Genomic DNA, 16,456 nt, shown 5'->3' with positions numbered 1-16,456 from the left:
GTGTTGTTTATTTTTTCGGAAGTCCGAAATCTGAACCAAACTCTGTGTCATTTACATGTATATTTTGAGTGTTTACATATGTAATGAATTCAGACCTTTTAACAACTCTTATTGGTCAAATTAAGACTTGTTTTATAAGCTGAAAATATATGCACTTGATACATATGTTTGTTTTAAGATCTTATGATAAAAGCATGCAAAACAAATGAAACTACACATAAAACTAATTCAAATTGAAAAAAACAAACGGTACCTTAGTCCGCAACCAACTAATACCTATAACAAGTTCAATGTATTTTCTATTAGAGAGAGAGATCTGATCCTTTCAACAAAAAAAAAGAGAGAGATCTCATGATGGACAAAGGTCAATAGATGAATGACTAAAAGAGGTTGTTGCTATTTGCAGAGCTCCTAAAAGCTATTTAGAGGGCTGATTATTTGTAGATACACTTTTTGCTATTTACAAATAATTTGATCTTATCACATCTTGTTAGGTATTTAGAATTAGACCCCTATTTTGCAGATAGGTCCTTCCCTCCATGTAAAACCCTTGATTTCTTCTTGGGTTTTTTGAGCTTACCCCCTCGTCACTAATTGGTGATTGAGTTTACCCCCCTTAGTGATGGGTAATTGAGTTTACCCCCTTAGAATTACTATTATTGACAAAAATAAAAAGATTGTGTTTGGCGTGCGTGAAATAATTGTGGCTACCAAGAGCAATTATTCTTCAATATGATTCCTAGTAGAGATTCTACCTTACTTTATTGTTTGATTTGGTCGGGAAGATGATTAGTAAAGATTGATTTTGTTTATATATTATTTAATTTGTGATTTTATTATCACATGCCAAACATGTCCTTAACAGTTTTGACAAAAAATCTAAAATCAAGGGGGTAAGTTCAATTACCAGTTACTGAAGGGGGTAAACTCAATCACCAATTAGTTTTGAGGGGGTAAGCTCAAAAAATCTTTTCTTCTTTCCAAAAATTCTTAAAGCAATTCTTTCAATTAGGGTTTCAAGGTTTCTTTAGGTAGTTTTCAAAGAAATCTTGTTATAGATTTATCTTGAATCATAGATACTCTGGAAGTAGATTTCCCTTTAGCTTTTTAGGTAGTTTTCAAAGAAATCTTGTAATAGAAGAAGATGAGATTTTGTTGTCATATCTTGGTTGATGTTTTGGAGAAATAAGAATGTTTTCTAGGGTACAAAATTTGGGTAGAAACAATTTTATTTTGTTTCTTCCAAACAAGTTTTGGGAAAATAAAAAAAAATTCTTGTTCCTCCCTCTTCCCTTCCACACCACCATTAACTCCGGCGATCATAAATTCCGGCGACCACAAACTCCGACGACCCTCCAACACTAACCGACCGATTGTCTCTCTCTCTATTTTTGTATATTCCGGCGAAGGGGAAGCCCCTTCGTCGAAACCTCGTGGAAAACCAGACGAATCTGGTAGGATCAGACAGCTTCGCCTGGATCTGAACTCCAGATCCAGGCGGCTCGTCTGGATCGGACTCTAGATCCAGATGAAGGTTCCCGCGAAGGGACCATTTCCTTCGCCGAGATTTAGAGAGAGAAAGGAGAGAAGAGAGAGAGATAGAAATTGGAGATATAGAAGGTGATGAAGTCGCCGGCCGTCGCCTGCAACAGCCGGCGGGCGACTTATAAGGTGCATTTAGTTTGCGTGTTTTTTATTTTCCAGCAACTTCTCCGGAAATTTTTCTGCTTTCCTCAAAATGGTGGCTCATATTTTTTGTTGGTTTTTGCTGAAAAATTTCGGTTTAAACCCCTAAATTCCCTACCGTTGTCTAGTGAAGATTTGGAGTGAATATACCCACAGAGACATATTCTCTAGAAATTCTTTATGCCCGAAGCGGCTGCCTGCTAAAAAATACAAAGCTCCAGACGTTTGTCAACTGTAAACCAACCAAATCCAACCCCTTTCATCAAAAAAAAAAAAAAAACCAAATCCAACCCTCTCTGTCTTCTCTTTGCCGTGGCCATGAAAGATTTGATTTATTGGAATTGACGAGGAGAAACTAATACTATTAAAAAGAAAAAACTTCTTCTTTTTCTTCAACCCACTAACAAATATGGCATTTCAGCTCCCCAATCTCTCTCACTCACTTCTTCTTCTTCAATCCACTAATAAATCCTCCAAAGATAAACTTCTTCTTCTTCCCACCACCATCCACCAATCAAATTGTCTCCCAAAGTTTCACTCTTCTTCTTCTTCTTCTCCTCTCATCAAACTCGAATCTCCTCCACCCCAACGTACTACTACTGATGATAAAAACGATAATAATAACCAGAAGAACGACTTCTACGTTAACCTAGGGCTTGCTGTACGGACTCTTAGAGAAGACTTGCCTTTATTGTTCACTAAAGACCTTAATTACGACATTTACAGGTACCCTTTTCTTCTCTTTTCTCAGGTTCTCTTTATTTAGGTTTCAATTTTATGGTTAAATTCTGCTTATTTTGTATGCTTTTATTTTGCTCTTGGTAAAGTTATTTTTTATTCGCACAATTTTATCAAGTTCGTGACCTAATTGATATTTTTGAGATTATGTCCCCAAATCTGTGAAAGTAATATGATTTTTAGTTAGGGTTTGAAATCGGAATGACGTTATAATCTTTTGTGAGGGTTATGTTTAACTCTGTTATTGGGAGTTCCTCATTTTGTGATGCGGGCCGGCTCTGTAAGCATTTACTCTGAGCCAGATTGAGAGAAAATAAGGCGAATTAGAGAAAGAAAATTTAGCCGGACAAGTGGGAGAAGATTGGCGAAGTAGAGGAGAAAAGGGAAAATTAACTCGGTTTGAGAAAAGATAAATCTGCCTGCTTGGTATGCCTTGGAGCTTCACCGAAGTAAAATTTTGTGGTTTAGACTTTTTGTGTAAACGGTGTGAATGAAAGTGATGAGGTTTCATGGTTGCTTTGTGATCAACATAACGAAAAACTTGGAGGAGTAGATGCGTTGGAGAGGTATGTCCAGTTACCCGTCGTCGTAGCTTTCTATGTGAATGCGTTTCTTTTAGGTCAAACTTGGAGAGATTGTTGTTTTTTTTCTTAGACAATGTATGATAACTTTATTAGGATACGTGTTGAGTGATAAGAGTGTGTTGGATAGCACTTCCTCAATTAGAGTTTAGATACTGCAGGACTAGTTGATTATCTAGACTAACCAATTCTAGATAGAAATAATGTTAGGTTGGTCATGTGGTTGAAAGCCACTTGACTAGGAGAAGTTTTTCCAAGCTGGACTTTGTCTATCACGGATGCGAACTTTAAACTGTTTTGACTAACAAAAAAAATGAAAAACATGAATTTTCATCATTTCACAAGACCATGTTGTCATGATAGAGAATGTAAGCTTCCAATCATTTGAAACAAAATGGGAGGTTTACCGAAAGGGTTGACAATTAAGTGCGACTCCTCAAATCTTAGGGGTAAGTTTTACTTCTATTCCCATTGAAACTTGTTAGTATAGGAACTTTTCAAATCCTTCTACTTCATTTTGGTTGCTTGAAACTTCTTCTTCTCATACTTCTTATTGTTTCTGAAAACCAAGATTTGTTCTCGACTTTATGTCCATTCCAAGTTATGAAGCTATATTTTCTCCCAGGATTTGTGATATACAGAGAAATATATAGTGATAATTTGATGTTTTCTATTCTTAACTTTACGGATTGCCGGTGCCTAGATCGAATGAAATCTATATCTGGGTCATGATTTCTAATACTACATGTAATTATCCTTCAGTTTTTAATGATTTTGAAATATCTTCCTTTTAAGTTGTTTTTTTCTGATCTGGTTCTAAACCTACTGAAGATGAACTTTCTTCTCAGACCTCTTAAACTATAACAGTACTCAGGGCCGTGTGGTGGGGGGTGCGGGCCGTGCGCCCGCACAGGGCCCCCCACCACGAGGGGCCTCATTTGCTTCACTTTTAAGGGTGTAGCAGTTTAGTTAACTAGGACCAATTTAACAATGGTAACGCCGAAACTGTAGTAGCTTTGCTGGTTTGATGCTTGGCTACCGCACAAGAGGTCTTGAGTTCAAAACTAGCTACCAACAATTTTGTTTCTTTTTCACAACACAATGTTTATTTGCTTTTTCTCTAATAGCACAACACTTGGTGCTTTTTGTCTTTTTTTCTTTTTCTAAGAGCACAATATTTGTGTGGTTGTTAGTCGATTGTACCATACTCCATTTTAGTTTGATTTTGATATTTTTTTTAGTTCCTAAGTTCTTACCATACAAACTTAAAAGTTAATTCTTTATTCTCATAGTTTAATTTTCATGTCTTAAATTTGTAAAGTAATGTTTTATGAAAATAAAACATTCGTCAAAACAGATGTTTTGCATGAAGAGTGTTACGTCAATCATATATTAACATCATACATTGAGTTTGGATTCGTCAATGATTCAATCTTTTTTAATAGTTAAATCATTTCAAAACATAAAATTCAGGTAAAATAACTCTTTCAACTCTTGTGTTTTTCAAATAAAGGGGCCTTGTTTCAAGTTTGGCACAGGGCCCCTAAATTGTCAGGCACGGCCCTGACAGTACTGCAGTTGGTATTAATTAATTTCCAATTTAAAGATGAAGTTCCTTTAACAGTTTTAACTCTGTCAGTTTCATGTTTGTGGAACAACCACGCTCTCTTTACTATTGTATTAGTTTACGTATGATGTAATTACGTATAGATCCTTTGAATATGTATTATAACCTAAAACTGCATATAATCTGTTATAGGTTTAATTTATTGTTTTTTGTTCTAACCCTTTTGATTAAGGAAATTTTGCTGTGTTATATTGGCAGAGATGATATAACATTCATAGACCCATTGAACACATTTACTGGAATTGAGAAATACAAATCAATATTCTGGGCTTTACGTTTCCATGGTCGAGTTTTATTTAGAGAGATATCTCTTGAGGTCTTGAGGGTTTGGCAGCCGTCTGAGAACGTGATCCTGATCAGATGGAACTTGAGAGGCGTCCCAAGGGTTGTTTGGGAGGCAAACGGGCAGTTTCAAGGGACATCAAGGTATAAACTTGACCGACAAGGAAAGATTTATGAACACAAAGTTGACAATTTAGCATTTAATTTCCCTCGGCCATTAAAACCTGCAACTTCAATGCTGGATTTAGTTGTTGCTAGTCCAGCGACTCCAAACCCGACATTTTCATGCAGTGCAACTGATGATTACTCATCCTCGTGGCTGGAGTTTTATCGTGCTGTCAGGGGGACTTTGAGTAGTGAAGGGTATTTGCTTCAACAAGAAAGGTTAGTTACTTGTTCATAATTACAAAGAAGAGAACAGGTTAGTCTTGTCATTTCTGTATTATATATACACATACATTGTACATATCGGGTGAGTCTTTGAGCTGAATATCAATAGTTTTACATATTTGTATGTATTCCTACTGTTAATGCTTATAATGGCAAATCTTTAGTTGTATTGTGAATTGTATTTAATTTTGAAAAGTACTATTCTACATTGAAGTCTCGAACAGTAAGATTGTTTTTACCAATACGATATGTATGTGTTTATGGTGTCAAAAATTTGCACTAGTTGAACTCTTTCGTATCTTAATATGTTATAACCTACTAACCTCTACCACAAACGCAATTTAAAGGATTTGAACTGATTAAGAGTAGAATGACGAAGAGTAACAACCCAATATAACTTGCGATTACACAAGTAAACAAGTGAAAGAATCGTGAATTTCGGCTCACAAGATAGTGTGTGGGGTTAAAGGCTGGAGTCTTTTCGGCTTCTCATGGATTGGAAATATGTCCCACCTCCATTAGAAGTGAAAACGTCCCTAGGAGGAGCCCGTTGCACCAAAGTAACTTCTACAAAAACACCGAATTTTCTGAACGAAAAAAAGATGTTGACCCTAAGATGTGTATCCAAAAGTTAAGACCAAGGAATGTCAGAGGAGTAGATATGTTGCTCAAGGTTGGAACATGAAGTTTGAGTATGCTACAGCCAAGATCATTATGTGTGAATATGATGTTAATGCAGATGGTTCTTTAAGCAAGGATACTGCAGGTCATGGCAGTGTCTTGAGAGACCATAGAGCCAATGTGACCGCTGCAGCTACACCTGTTTCTGTTTTGCACCATGAGTTGCAGGGCGTGGAGAAAGGGTTGGTTCCGTTCAGAATCTTTTTTTTTTTGTTGAAGGTTCCGTTCAGAATCTAGCATCAATATTATTTGCACCATAATATATATTTTTGCTTAATTTATGGCGTTGGTTTTGTTCAGAATCTAGAATCAATATAGTTTGCAAAAGAAGGAAAAAATGTACATCTAGTGCTCGGACCTTGGAATTTCAGGATCAGATGCTTCTAGTTAATTCTGACGACTTGAATATTCCTCATTTTGACTATTTTTCAAATGTTATCCCTCTTTAGAAATATGATTTTTGTTGGAGATGGTCTATAAATAATCTTTGTAGAAGTTTATTGCAATGTAACGTTTCCTTTGTAAAAGAATGGTATGTCTTTATCTCTTCTTCAGACAACTTTTTAATTCATCTATGGGCAGAGAGGGAGGGGGCTCAAATAGATAGTAAGGTCATTTCCTAGGCTGTGTGGTTCATATATATATATATATATATATATATATATATATATATATATCTATTATATAAAACAGAAGGGAAAACGATGACTGGGACAAACATCCTTATTTAATTATGTATATTGTTTAGGAGTCCCTCCCAAATTTAAAATATAGTCCTTCGTAGAAATAAAGTTACCTATTTAAAAAACAATAATCGTTTCCTTCTTAGAAATAAAATAACTAATTTAAGAAAAAAAGGATCAAAATAAATTTCAAGGGTTAAAAAAAGAAATTAAAATCTCTCTCTCTCAATAAAATAATAACTAATTAATTTTTTTATATGGACACCAGTTTCTAAGGGGACAACTCTCTATTATTTTCACTCAAGTCCTCTTAGAATTAGATGTATTATTTTAACACCTTTTTCTTTGAAAATTTTGATGAAAGGCCCAAATTTTGGGCCTAAATACAAAAAAAAACCCAACCGGGATTATTAACCCACCCAAAACCCAATAATCAACTAATATCTCAAATCAAACCCAAATACACATCCCTATGCTCAATCCGGACCCAACTCGTATCTCTAAGACCTAATAGTTTCTTCTAATCCCTCTTTTGCCCTCCTATATATATCCAACAACTCTCTCCCTCTATAAGAAACATAAACTTTCTCTCTCCTTAATATCTCTCTTTCACAAACTAAACATTTTTCTCTCTCCATAATCTGTTTCACTTTCTCTCTCTACCTAACACAAACCCAAACCCTCTTTTCTCTCTCGAATCTCACCGACCATCATCTTCTTCAAACATCATCTTCATCTCTCTACAGTCATCATCTTCTTCAATCATCATCTTCATCTCTCTATAGTCATCATTCTTCAACCCTCTTTATTACCTCTTTCTCTCTCTAAATTTTTTTCCAGATTTCTCTCTCTACATAAACCTAAACCCTCTTCAAGAACATTCATTATCTTCCTTTATTTTCAATCATCTTTAATCATCATCTTCAGTCATCATCTTTTTCGTTTGAGCGACCTTCATCATCTTCTTCGTTTGAGCAACCTTCATCATCTTTTATCTTCAATCATCATCTTCTTTAATGGAGGTCAAATATATAGATTTGTAGATCTACTTATTTGTAGAGAGTTAAATCTGGTTTGTGGGATGTTTTCATGGTGTTTTCATAGTTTTGTAGAGAGTAATATATAGATTTGTAGATCTACTTATTTGAAGCTTCATTGGTGAGGTTGTTCTTGGTTTTAGGGTATTTTCATGGTGTTTTCATTGTTGTTCCATACAGATTTGTTAATATTAGCAACCACTTCTCGTTCTGTAAGCAACACTTTACAGTTTGTCTAAACATTTTACGGGATGTGTTAACACTATTCCGTACAGTTATGTTAACAGTAGCAACTGGTTCTCGTTTTGTTAAAAAACACTTTACAATTTGTATTAACATTTTAAAGGATGTGTGAACATTTTGAAAAATGTTCACCATAATTTTGTATTAAAGATGTTCAGATCAGTCTAACGTTTTCTAAGCATTTTAAGCAGTGCCCAAACATTTGTTAAATTGCAAAGCAGAAGTCGATTTAAAATACCTACACTTCTTCGCTGATGAGAGAACTTTTGATTTTGAAACGGACATACTCCGTCGTTGTGTAACATTTCCGAATATATTCTGAAATGGATGAAGATTAGGTAACTTGAATGCTACATTATACATAATGTTCGACGAACAATTTCTGCAATTCTTAAACATTCTTGATAATGTTCCAACATTATCAATAATGCTCTAACATTATTCGAATTGTTTGAGAAACAATTGTTGTTATTACCTTGCACCCCTAAACATTATTTACAATGCTAGAACACTGTCAATAATGCGAGATCATTTTGCAAATTGTGTACCAAAAAAAACTGATGCCACTGGTTTCCATAACTATACACAGAACCCTAAGAATAATGTAGACAACATTCTCCAAAATGCCTGGACACTACCAATAATGCGAAAACATTATACTTAATGCCAGACCACAATCAATAATGAGAGGACATTTCAAAAATCTGATGCCACTCTTTTTCCCAAATTTTAACTTTTTTCACAGAACCTTATGTCATTTCGTATGCATTCTTAAACATTATGCAAAATGTTTAGGAATGCATCTTACCTTGGTCTGTGATTCAGTCACCTTTAATATTTTTTTGTCTTTTTTACTAGGCCATACAGTTGTTGTCTCTTCACTAGCCCTCTTTCTAGAGCTAGCTCTTTGTACAACCTATTGTCTTGCTGTTGCTGCTTCTCTTTTTTAAATGTTTTGCACAAAATGTTTCTACACAACCCAAAATGTCAAAAACATATCAATTTTTACTCATTAATAACCACAAAATCCATCAACACCCCACCAAATGTTAAAACATAAACCAAATTATCTGCCACATTGACCAATAACATCACTGTAATAACCAAGTAAAATTCCCAAAAATCATAAACAAAGTACTAAATGTCTCAACATAACCCCAATTTCTTGAACACAACCCAAATTGCTAAAACAACCCATTCATTTCATCAACATTCTAGAGAACAAAAACTGGACTACAAATGCTTCCAAATTGTCCCTTGCTACTTTGTGAACTGCAATTTTTCTTCTTTTGCTCCCTTGACTCTATACGTTGAGCCTCCACCATCTGCTCTTTCGATTTGGATGTCGCAGATCGATGCTTCAAACACACAGTAATAGATATGTGAGATCATTCAGCAAAATGTTCCAACACGACTATAAATGCTACAACACTGTAAGTTGATGCCAATGGTTTTCAGAACTTTTCACAAAACCCTAGGAATAAGAGTAGGAATAAGTGAAGCAACATTTTACAGAATGACAACACACAAGAAATTATGCCAGAACAGTATACGAAATGCGAGACCACAAACAATACTGAGAGGACAAACTCCAAAATGTCTCGAAATTATGTAAAATGCTTAAAAATGGTTTGAAATATTTATAGAATATTTAAAGTAGTTTTCTTCTTAAAACAAAGAAGAAATTGAAAAGAATTTGGGGCAAAAATAGTTTTCTTCTTCTGCTCCCTAGCCTCTGTTGGTTGAGCCTCCACCATTGGCTCTCTCGTTTTCGATGTATACGATCGATGCTTCACACCAACAGTAACAGATATGTCAGGGCATTCAACAAAATGTTCAACACTACACTGAATACTACATCACTATAAGTAATGGCAAATCATTTTGGAATGTGTCTACACAATAAGCCTAGGCCAATGGTCTACACAATAATGACAGTTCACTAATTGAAGCAACATTTTACAGAATGACAACACACGAACAAATATGCCAAACCATTATAAGAAATGTGAGATCACAAACATTAATTACAGGACATTGTCAAAGATGTGTATATAATAACATACCTTAGCCTGTTTAGGACTAGCAACTTTCTTGCCTTTTTTGCTAGGCCCAGCAGATGATGGCTCTTCACTAGCCCTCTTTCTAGGGCTAGCCCTCACTGGAGTCTGTTGTCTTTTTTCAGGACCATCTCCTTTCTTTGTTGAAGCTTTAACCATCTTTGTAATCTGCAAAATTTGTTATGTTTTGTATTAGACACCCACATGTTTCAAACAAACACAAAATGTATGTACACAACCAAAATGTCTAAACATATACTAATTTCTTTTACACAACCATGAATGTTAAAACAAACCATTCATTTCATCAACAAATACAAACACCCATAAATCCAAAACAAATGACTAAATTCCTCCACAGAAACCTAACTTTCGTATCATACACAACCAAAATGTCTAAACATATACTAATTTCTTTTACACAGCCATGAATGTTAAAACAAACCATTCATTTCATCAACAAAGACAAACACCCATAAATCCAAAACAAATGACTAAATTCCTCCACAGAAACCTAACTTTCGTATCACACCCCTAAATGTTAAAACAAACCTAACCTAGAAACTTGATGAAGATTCATAAACACCCAAATGACCTTTCTGTGAAGATGCATGCTTCCGAAATCACAAACAACTATCAAAATGTCTAAACATAATCCTACATTTCTTTAACACAACCAGAATGATAAAACAAATCATTCACTTCATCAACAAAGACAGACCCCCAAAAATCGAAGACAAAGTACTAAATGTCTCCACAGAAACCTAACTTTCGGATCACAACCCTAAATGTTAAAACAAACCTAACCTAGAAGCTTGATGAAGAACCATAAACACCCAAATGCTTCCGAAATCACAAAACAACAACCAAAATGTTTTATCACAAACTCAAGATCAGAGTACTGAACTTGAAATAATAAACCCTAATTGTTTGAAAACACCCCCAAATTTTCGAACACCCCTAAAACTGTACCAACAGTCCTAAAATATTACCAACAAACAAAGATCTGAAACCAGAAACCCCAAAAATGTTCTAACAATCCAAATAATTTACCAACAACAGAGAGAGGATCAAGAGTTAGAGGAAGAACAGAGACGTACCTGTGTTTGAAAGAGAGCGAAATAGAGAGAGAAACACAAGATTCGTTGAAAGAGAGAGAGATGAGTAGATCAAGTTGCTTAAATAGCTTTGATAGAGAGAGAGAATCGCCGGTAACATTTCGATTCTAGGGTTAATGGCCGAAATCGTTTCGCTTGAAAAAGAGATAGAGAGAGAGACGGAGAGGCAGCGTTTGAATGAATGAAGAGAAATAGAGTTTGATCGAGATAGAGAGGAGAGATAGAGAGGAATCGTTTGAATGAAGAGAGAGAGATGGAGAGGGTTTGTGTCTAATCAAGAGAGGGTTTGAATGAGGAGAGAGAGCGCGGAGACCGAGAGAGAAAGAGAAAGGCTGGCATGGGTTATGTCTTATCAAGTCAGGGAGGGAAAGGAGAGAGGCTGATTGGCATTTTTTGGGCGGGAAATGAGTGAGGGACATGAGAGGGAACTATTTCTTTTGGGGGGATAGGAAGGTAATCTAACATTTTGGGTTTTTTTTTAGATATAATTCCCTATTGGGTTGGATTTCCTATTTGGGCTCCTTTTTTGGGCCTTAGATTTATCCTTTCTTTTTCTTTTCTCCATAAACCCTAAGTAAGTTTGGTCTTCTTCTACTACTTCATCTTCATCATCAACTCAAAATTCTAGAGAGAGAATTTTTTTTGAAGAAGATTATGACATCAAACAAAGGGAATGGAATTGTTGAAGGATATTCCTAACCAGAAAGATCAGATCTAAAAATCCTAAAATCCGTTAAACTTTCAAAACCTAGAAATTAAAAATTTCAAAACCCTAGATTTTTTTACAAACAAGTAGAGTTGCTCGTGCTTTGTGGAAAATCGACAAAACACGAGAGATCTTAACTTTTTTTTTTTTAAAAATTCTGACTTGCTAATTTCGTAGATTTCCCACGAAAATTTGGCAAGACAGAAGGAAACTTGCCAATATACAAATAAAATTCCCTGGCATATTTCCGTGAATTTCCCACGAAATTCTGAGAATTTCTTCTTCATTTCGAATTTTTGCCTTGAAATCGTTTTGTGTTTTTTCAAACTACCCAAACGAATATACAAATAAAATTAAAAAAGTTAGAGTTTTACCTCATCAATGTAGGGTTTGATTAAAACCCATCTAGGGTTTGATAAAAAAACAAAGGGAAGTAGTAGAATCTATAGTTCACTAAAAAAACAAAGAGAAGTGGTAGAAACTATTATTTACTAAAAAAACAAGGGAATTGGAGGTTGATGAGTTTTATCTTCTTCATTCATCTAGGATTTGATAAAAAAAATAAAAGAAAGTGGTAGAAACTATAGTTTACTTTTAGTAGCAGTAAAAGAATAAGAATAAGACTAAGAAGAAGGAAGACGAAGAAGATGATGAAGAAGAAGACAACTTAGGTTTTCAAGTTTGAACTATTATTTTGTTAATGGTCCACAAGTTAGTAACTGTTAGTATTTAAGGCTTTTTGGAGTTGTCCCCTTATTAAATCAAAGTCCACTAAGGCAAGCATAATTGACTCGCACCGGGCCCAAAAATAGTTGTCCACGTATTGGCCACCATAAAAAATTTTGATAACAGTCATTAACTTATAAATGTATGAAGCATATTCAGACTATCGGCGCATGATGAACACATGGCAGAGGAAATTATTATCCAATGTGCTCTTGCTGTTCAAGGGAAGCTTACTGTTCATTACCAGGTCAAATCCTCGACTAATTTCCTACATGAAGTTGTTTTGCATTGAAAAAACCTCATAAATGTGCCGACTCCTGAAGAACTCTGTCCGCAAATTATGATATCAGATCTCAAATTTTGTTGCCAAAGTTCTTTTAACGTACCACTTCAAATGTTCCGGTTTCTTAGAAGTGTTGAAATTGTTTGACAAGAGCTCCATAATGGAAACTCATTTTACTTGCAGGGTGTCGAAATATGTCTAGAAAAACCTTGGAGAAGGGAAAGCATGCACAATCTTGTCAAAGAATCAAGCGGAATCGACTTCAGTGAGTTTGGCAATGATGTCGAAGCGCATTGGAAAGCAAGGACAAGTCACTACAAAACAGACGGGTTTTAGCTACGCCCCTTTTGTTACGAAATTCATATACCATAGCTATTAAACAACATTTGCTATGGATATTTTTTAGTCGTAGCAAACACTGACTAATAGCTACAGATTTCGTGTGTACTTGCTACACAAGGGTCCGTGTCAACTGTGCCACACGCATAATTTTTCAAAAAATCAAGAACTCCTATTTTGCTACGGTGCGATAGGCATAACAACTAGTGGACATTTGCTACGAGAAATCCATAACTAGAGAGTCAAAATGGTAGCAGATGTTGATTAAGATTGCCACGAAAATATTGCGCCAAAAATTTAGATTACCCGCGTAGAAGGAATCAAAATTTTGGGTCGGCGGTAAAAAGGGGAAAAGTTTAGGTGCGCCAAATCCCCAAATAAGTTCCAAAAAAAGAGTACTCAGCTAGGGCAAAAATCGAGATGGAGCAGGGATAGATATAGAGAGAGAGAGACCGACTTCGAGTAGGGACTCAGGGAGAGGAAGAAAGAGAGAGAGAGAGAGAGAGAGAGGTAAAGAGAAAAAGAGGGAGAAAGAGAGATTAATGAAGGTCTGAATCAAAACGAGATTAATAACCATCGTGAAGAAGTTCGAGCTTTGGAGCAGAATAAGGTATCATTGTGCTGTAGGGGTTCGAGGTAATTTTATTTTGAATAAAAGACAAATAAGGTATTTCTGAATCAAAAAAGAAAATAAGATCTTAAAATCAAAATGATATTAGGGTTTGAGGTTATTTTTCTTTTGATTTTATTTTCATCAATATCCGTGTTGTAGGGGTTTGAGATGATTTTAATTCTACTCTGAGAAGTGTTCGATTTTTAAGATATGGAAACTTGATTTTTTTTCTTCTTAATGGTTAGTTTCGGACGATTTCAATTTGAAGTTTGTAGATCAAAATTTTCCACTTTTTGGATTTAGTTCTTCATCGTTCTGTTAGATTAGAAACTCAACAGTGTCTGCTAATTGCTTGTTTCATATTTTTTTTTTTTTGAAGTTTCTTCCTTTTACCTACATTTGTGGATCTCAGATACCTCCATGTCTGAACTAATATGTCTCATCTTTAATTCTTTACTGCAGCCTGGTGTTGACACTGTAGGCTCATATAGATAAACATTCTATAGCATATGCATCATATAATACTACAACCCAAGATAGCATAATGAACATGTATAAATCTAGACGTCAATACTTGCAGAAGTTGACATGATACTGGACGAAGCCTAAGTATTTTGTTAAGTTAATGTAATTTATTTAGGGGGATTGGGGAACTTTTTGGTATTTATTTGGTAAAATTTGAGTTCCATCTTGTGGGGATCAACTGGATGCTAGTTTTATGTCTTTGGGGAACACTTTTTTATGCAATTTTCAGGTGTAGAATTTGTTTTTTTTTTTTTGTTCTCAATCTCTTCATTATTGCACAAGTTGGAAGCAGTTATTTGACGGAGTCGAGTTTCTATATAATTTCATTTGTAGCGACAATCTTCAGTGCAACACTTGTGGCGGGTGCCGTTCTTTTCATTACTATGATGATCACTTTAACCAACATGTTGCAAATTTGTCAAAACTAGAGTGTTGCAGTTATTCAGCAAGAAAACACAACTGAGTCATATACTTATTAAAAGGTTTTCACGTTATATGTCGAGCTTAAAAATTTGGAGCCAAACGAGTATACTAGCATTTGCTATGTGCATGTTATTAACTACATTGCTGAAGCTCGACATTTAAGTGATCTGAAGTTCACTGTTTCAATGGCAAGAAAATATTTCAGTACTTCGGCGCCTACTGACAGTTTCGATATTGTGTTGATTGATATGGATCATATCTTTCACACTATAATCTCCTCGACACCAGTCTACCTTTCTTTCGGTATTTCTCAATGACCTAATTACTCTCATTCTGGTTCAAGTCTAGTGATCTTTTCTAGCCATTTTAAAAAGTAATTGCTGGGACTAGAGACGTTTACAAGCTTCCATTTTGCATCTCTTGTCATACATATTAGATTCTTATGATCGTAGTCACTTGGTTGAAGAGGTGAAGCATTCCATCAGAACACTTCTCCATGAATTATGTACTACGCTTAGAGCTAGTGGCTGGTCATTGGTCTACATAACTATGAAACCTGAGAAGCAGCGAAATGCCACAGAAGTGACTCTTGTTTCTGTAGGATTTGGAGGTTAGCCGTCTTTGATAATGAGGTAAAAACTATATACATTCTAACTTCTTTAAACCACAAGTCGAATTAGCCATTAGTTAATCCTAGATGATTTTTCATCGATATTTAGTGGGTAGTAAACGTAGTTCATGACTTAAACTGGACCTTCTTGATGTATCGAACAAGTTTATCTTATGGAACTCCGATTTTATGGTATTCGTGCAGATTAGAAGAGGAAATGAGAATGGAGAGCTGGGAATACTTCTCGGCGAAGAGAACTGCACTCTGCCACCACGGATTCTGTATCAAAGTTGTGATTAGCAGCACAGCACAATGGATGCTTTAACCAGGTCGTGCTTAGGAAACAGAAATTTCAAACTTCCAAACCCTATTTACAGGTTAGGCCAGATGTCAAAGAAAGGGTACATCTCTATCATTCATGAACACATATTCTACAAATTCTCTTTTTACACTTAAACTAATTTGCATGCCTAATGTTAAGTATTGAACATATAATACAACTAATGATAAGCTCGGTGCAAGTCATCTTGTTGCTGCCGCTTCGGTATATAAACTTTTTGCCTCCCCTATAACTTACCCTCACGAGGTATGTCCTTTCCATTATTTCCGCACTCACAGTACTTGTACTTTTTAAGAAATAAATGAATCATTTTTTCTTTACCCATTTTTATCATCATTGCCCGACAATTTTATAATTTATTTTGTTGACACTCTTTACATGTCGTAGGTTGTCAAGGTTGCAAGAACAATGCCAAGATCGTAATCATGTTGTACGTTGCAGACGTGTTACGGATGGCATTAAGAAGGTATTATAGGAGATAACATCGGTTAGACCCCGGTTTGAACTTGTTTCGAACATAGGCAACTATAATCACTAAAAGTTCATTGCACTTTTTTGGATCGTGAATTAGTTGTGTTAGCCTATTGGATATATGTAAAGCTGCGGAGGCGTATTCTATGTACAAAGAATCTTTAATGAATGAATGGATGAAACGAATTATTGATACATTTGGTTGTATATGCTTTTTAGTTATATATTAATAGATGAAGGTTGAACAGTAGCTACCGGTTGAATATGGTAATGATCAATGAATGTTAACGGCTA

General features: G+C 35.3%; 1 protein-coding gene and 2 long non-coding RNA genes across 3 annotated transcripts in view; all 3 read left to right on the top strand.

The window, feature by feature from the left end:
- Window positions 1-16,456, top strand: part of LOC147564761 (uncharacterized) — a 99,545-nt gene that overhangs the window by 70,928 nt on the left and 12,161 nt on the right. The window lies entirely within an intron of this gene.
- Window positions 1,966-5,473, top strand: LOC147564764 (uncharacterized). The gene is made up of 2 exons (XM_086649757.1): window positions 1,966-2,412; window positions 4,831-5,473. The coding sequence occupies exons 1-2, from the start codon at window positions 2,096-2,098 to the stop codon at window positions 5,315-5,317; spliced, it is 804 nt and encodes a 267-aa protein (XP_086505883.1). The 5' UTR covers window positions 1,966-2,095; the 3' UTR covers window positions 5,318-5,473.
- Window positions 13,586-16,357, top strand: LOC147564763 (uncharacterized). The gene is made up of 3 exons (XR_015236964.1): window positions 13,586-15,044; window positions 15,178-15,373; window positions 15,556-16,357. It is a non-coding gene; the product is annotated as an uncharacterized LOC147564763 (long non-coding RNA).

The sequence above is a fragment of the Eschscholzia californica genome, unplaced genomic scaffold (genome assembly GCF_041429995.1).
Source record: "Eschscholzia californica isolate CP2 unplaced genomic scaffold, dmEscCali1.0.p SCAF_1, whole genome shotgun sequence".
NCBI classification, from domain to species: Eukaryota; Viridiplantae; Streptophyta; class Magnoliopsida; order Ranunculales; family Papaveraceae; genus Eschscholzia; species Eschscholzia californica.
This window is presented reverse-complemented; position numbering and strand designations above follow the sequence as displayed.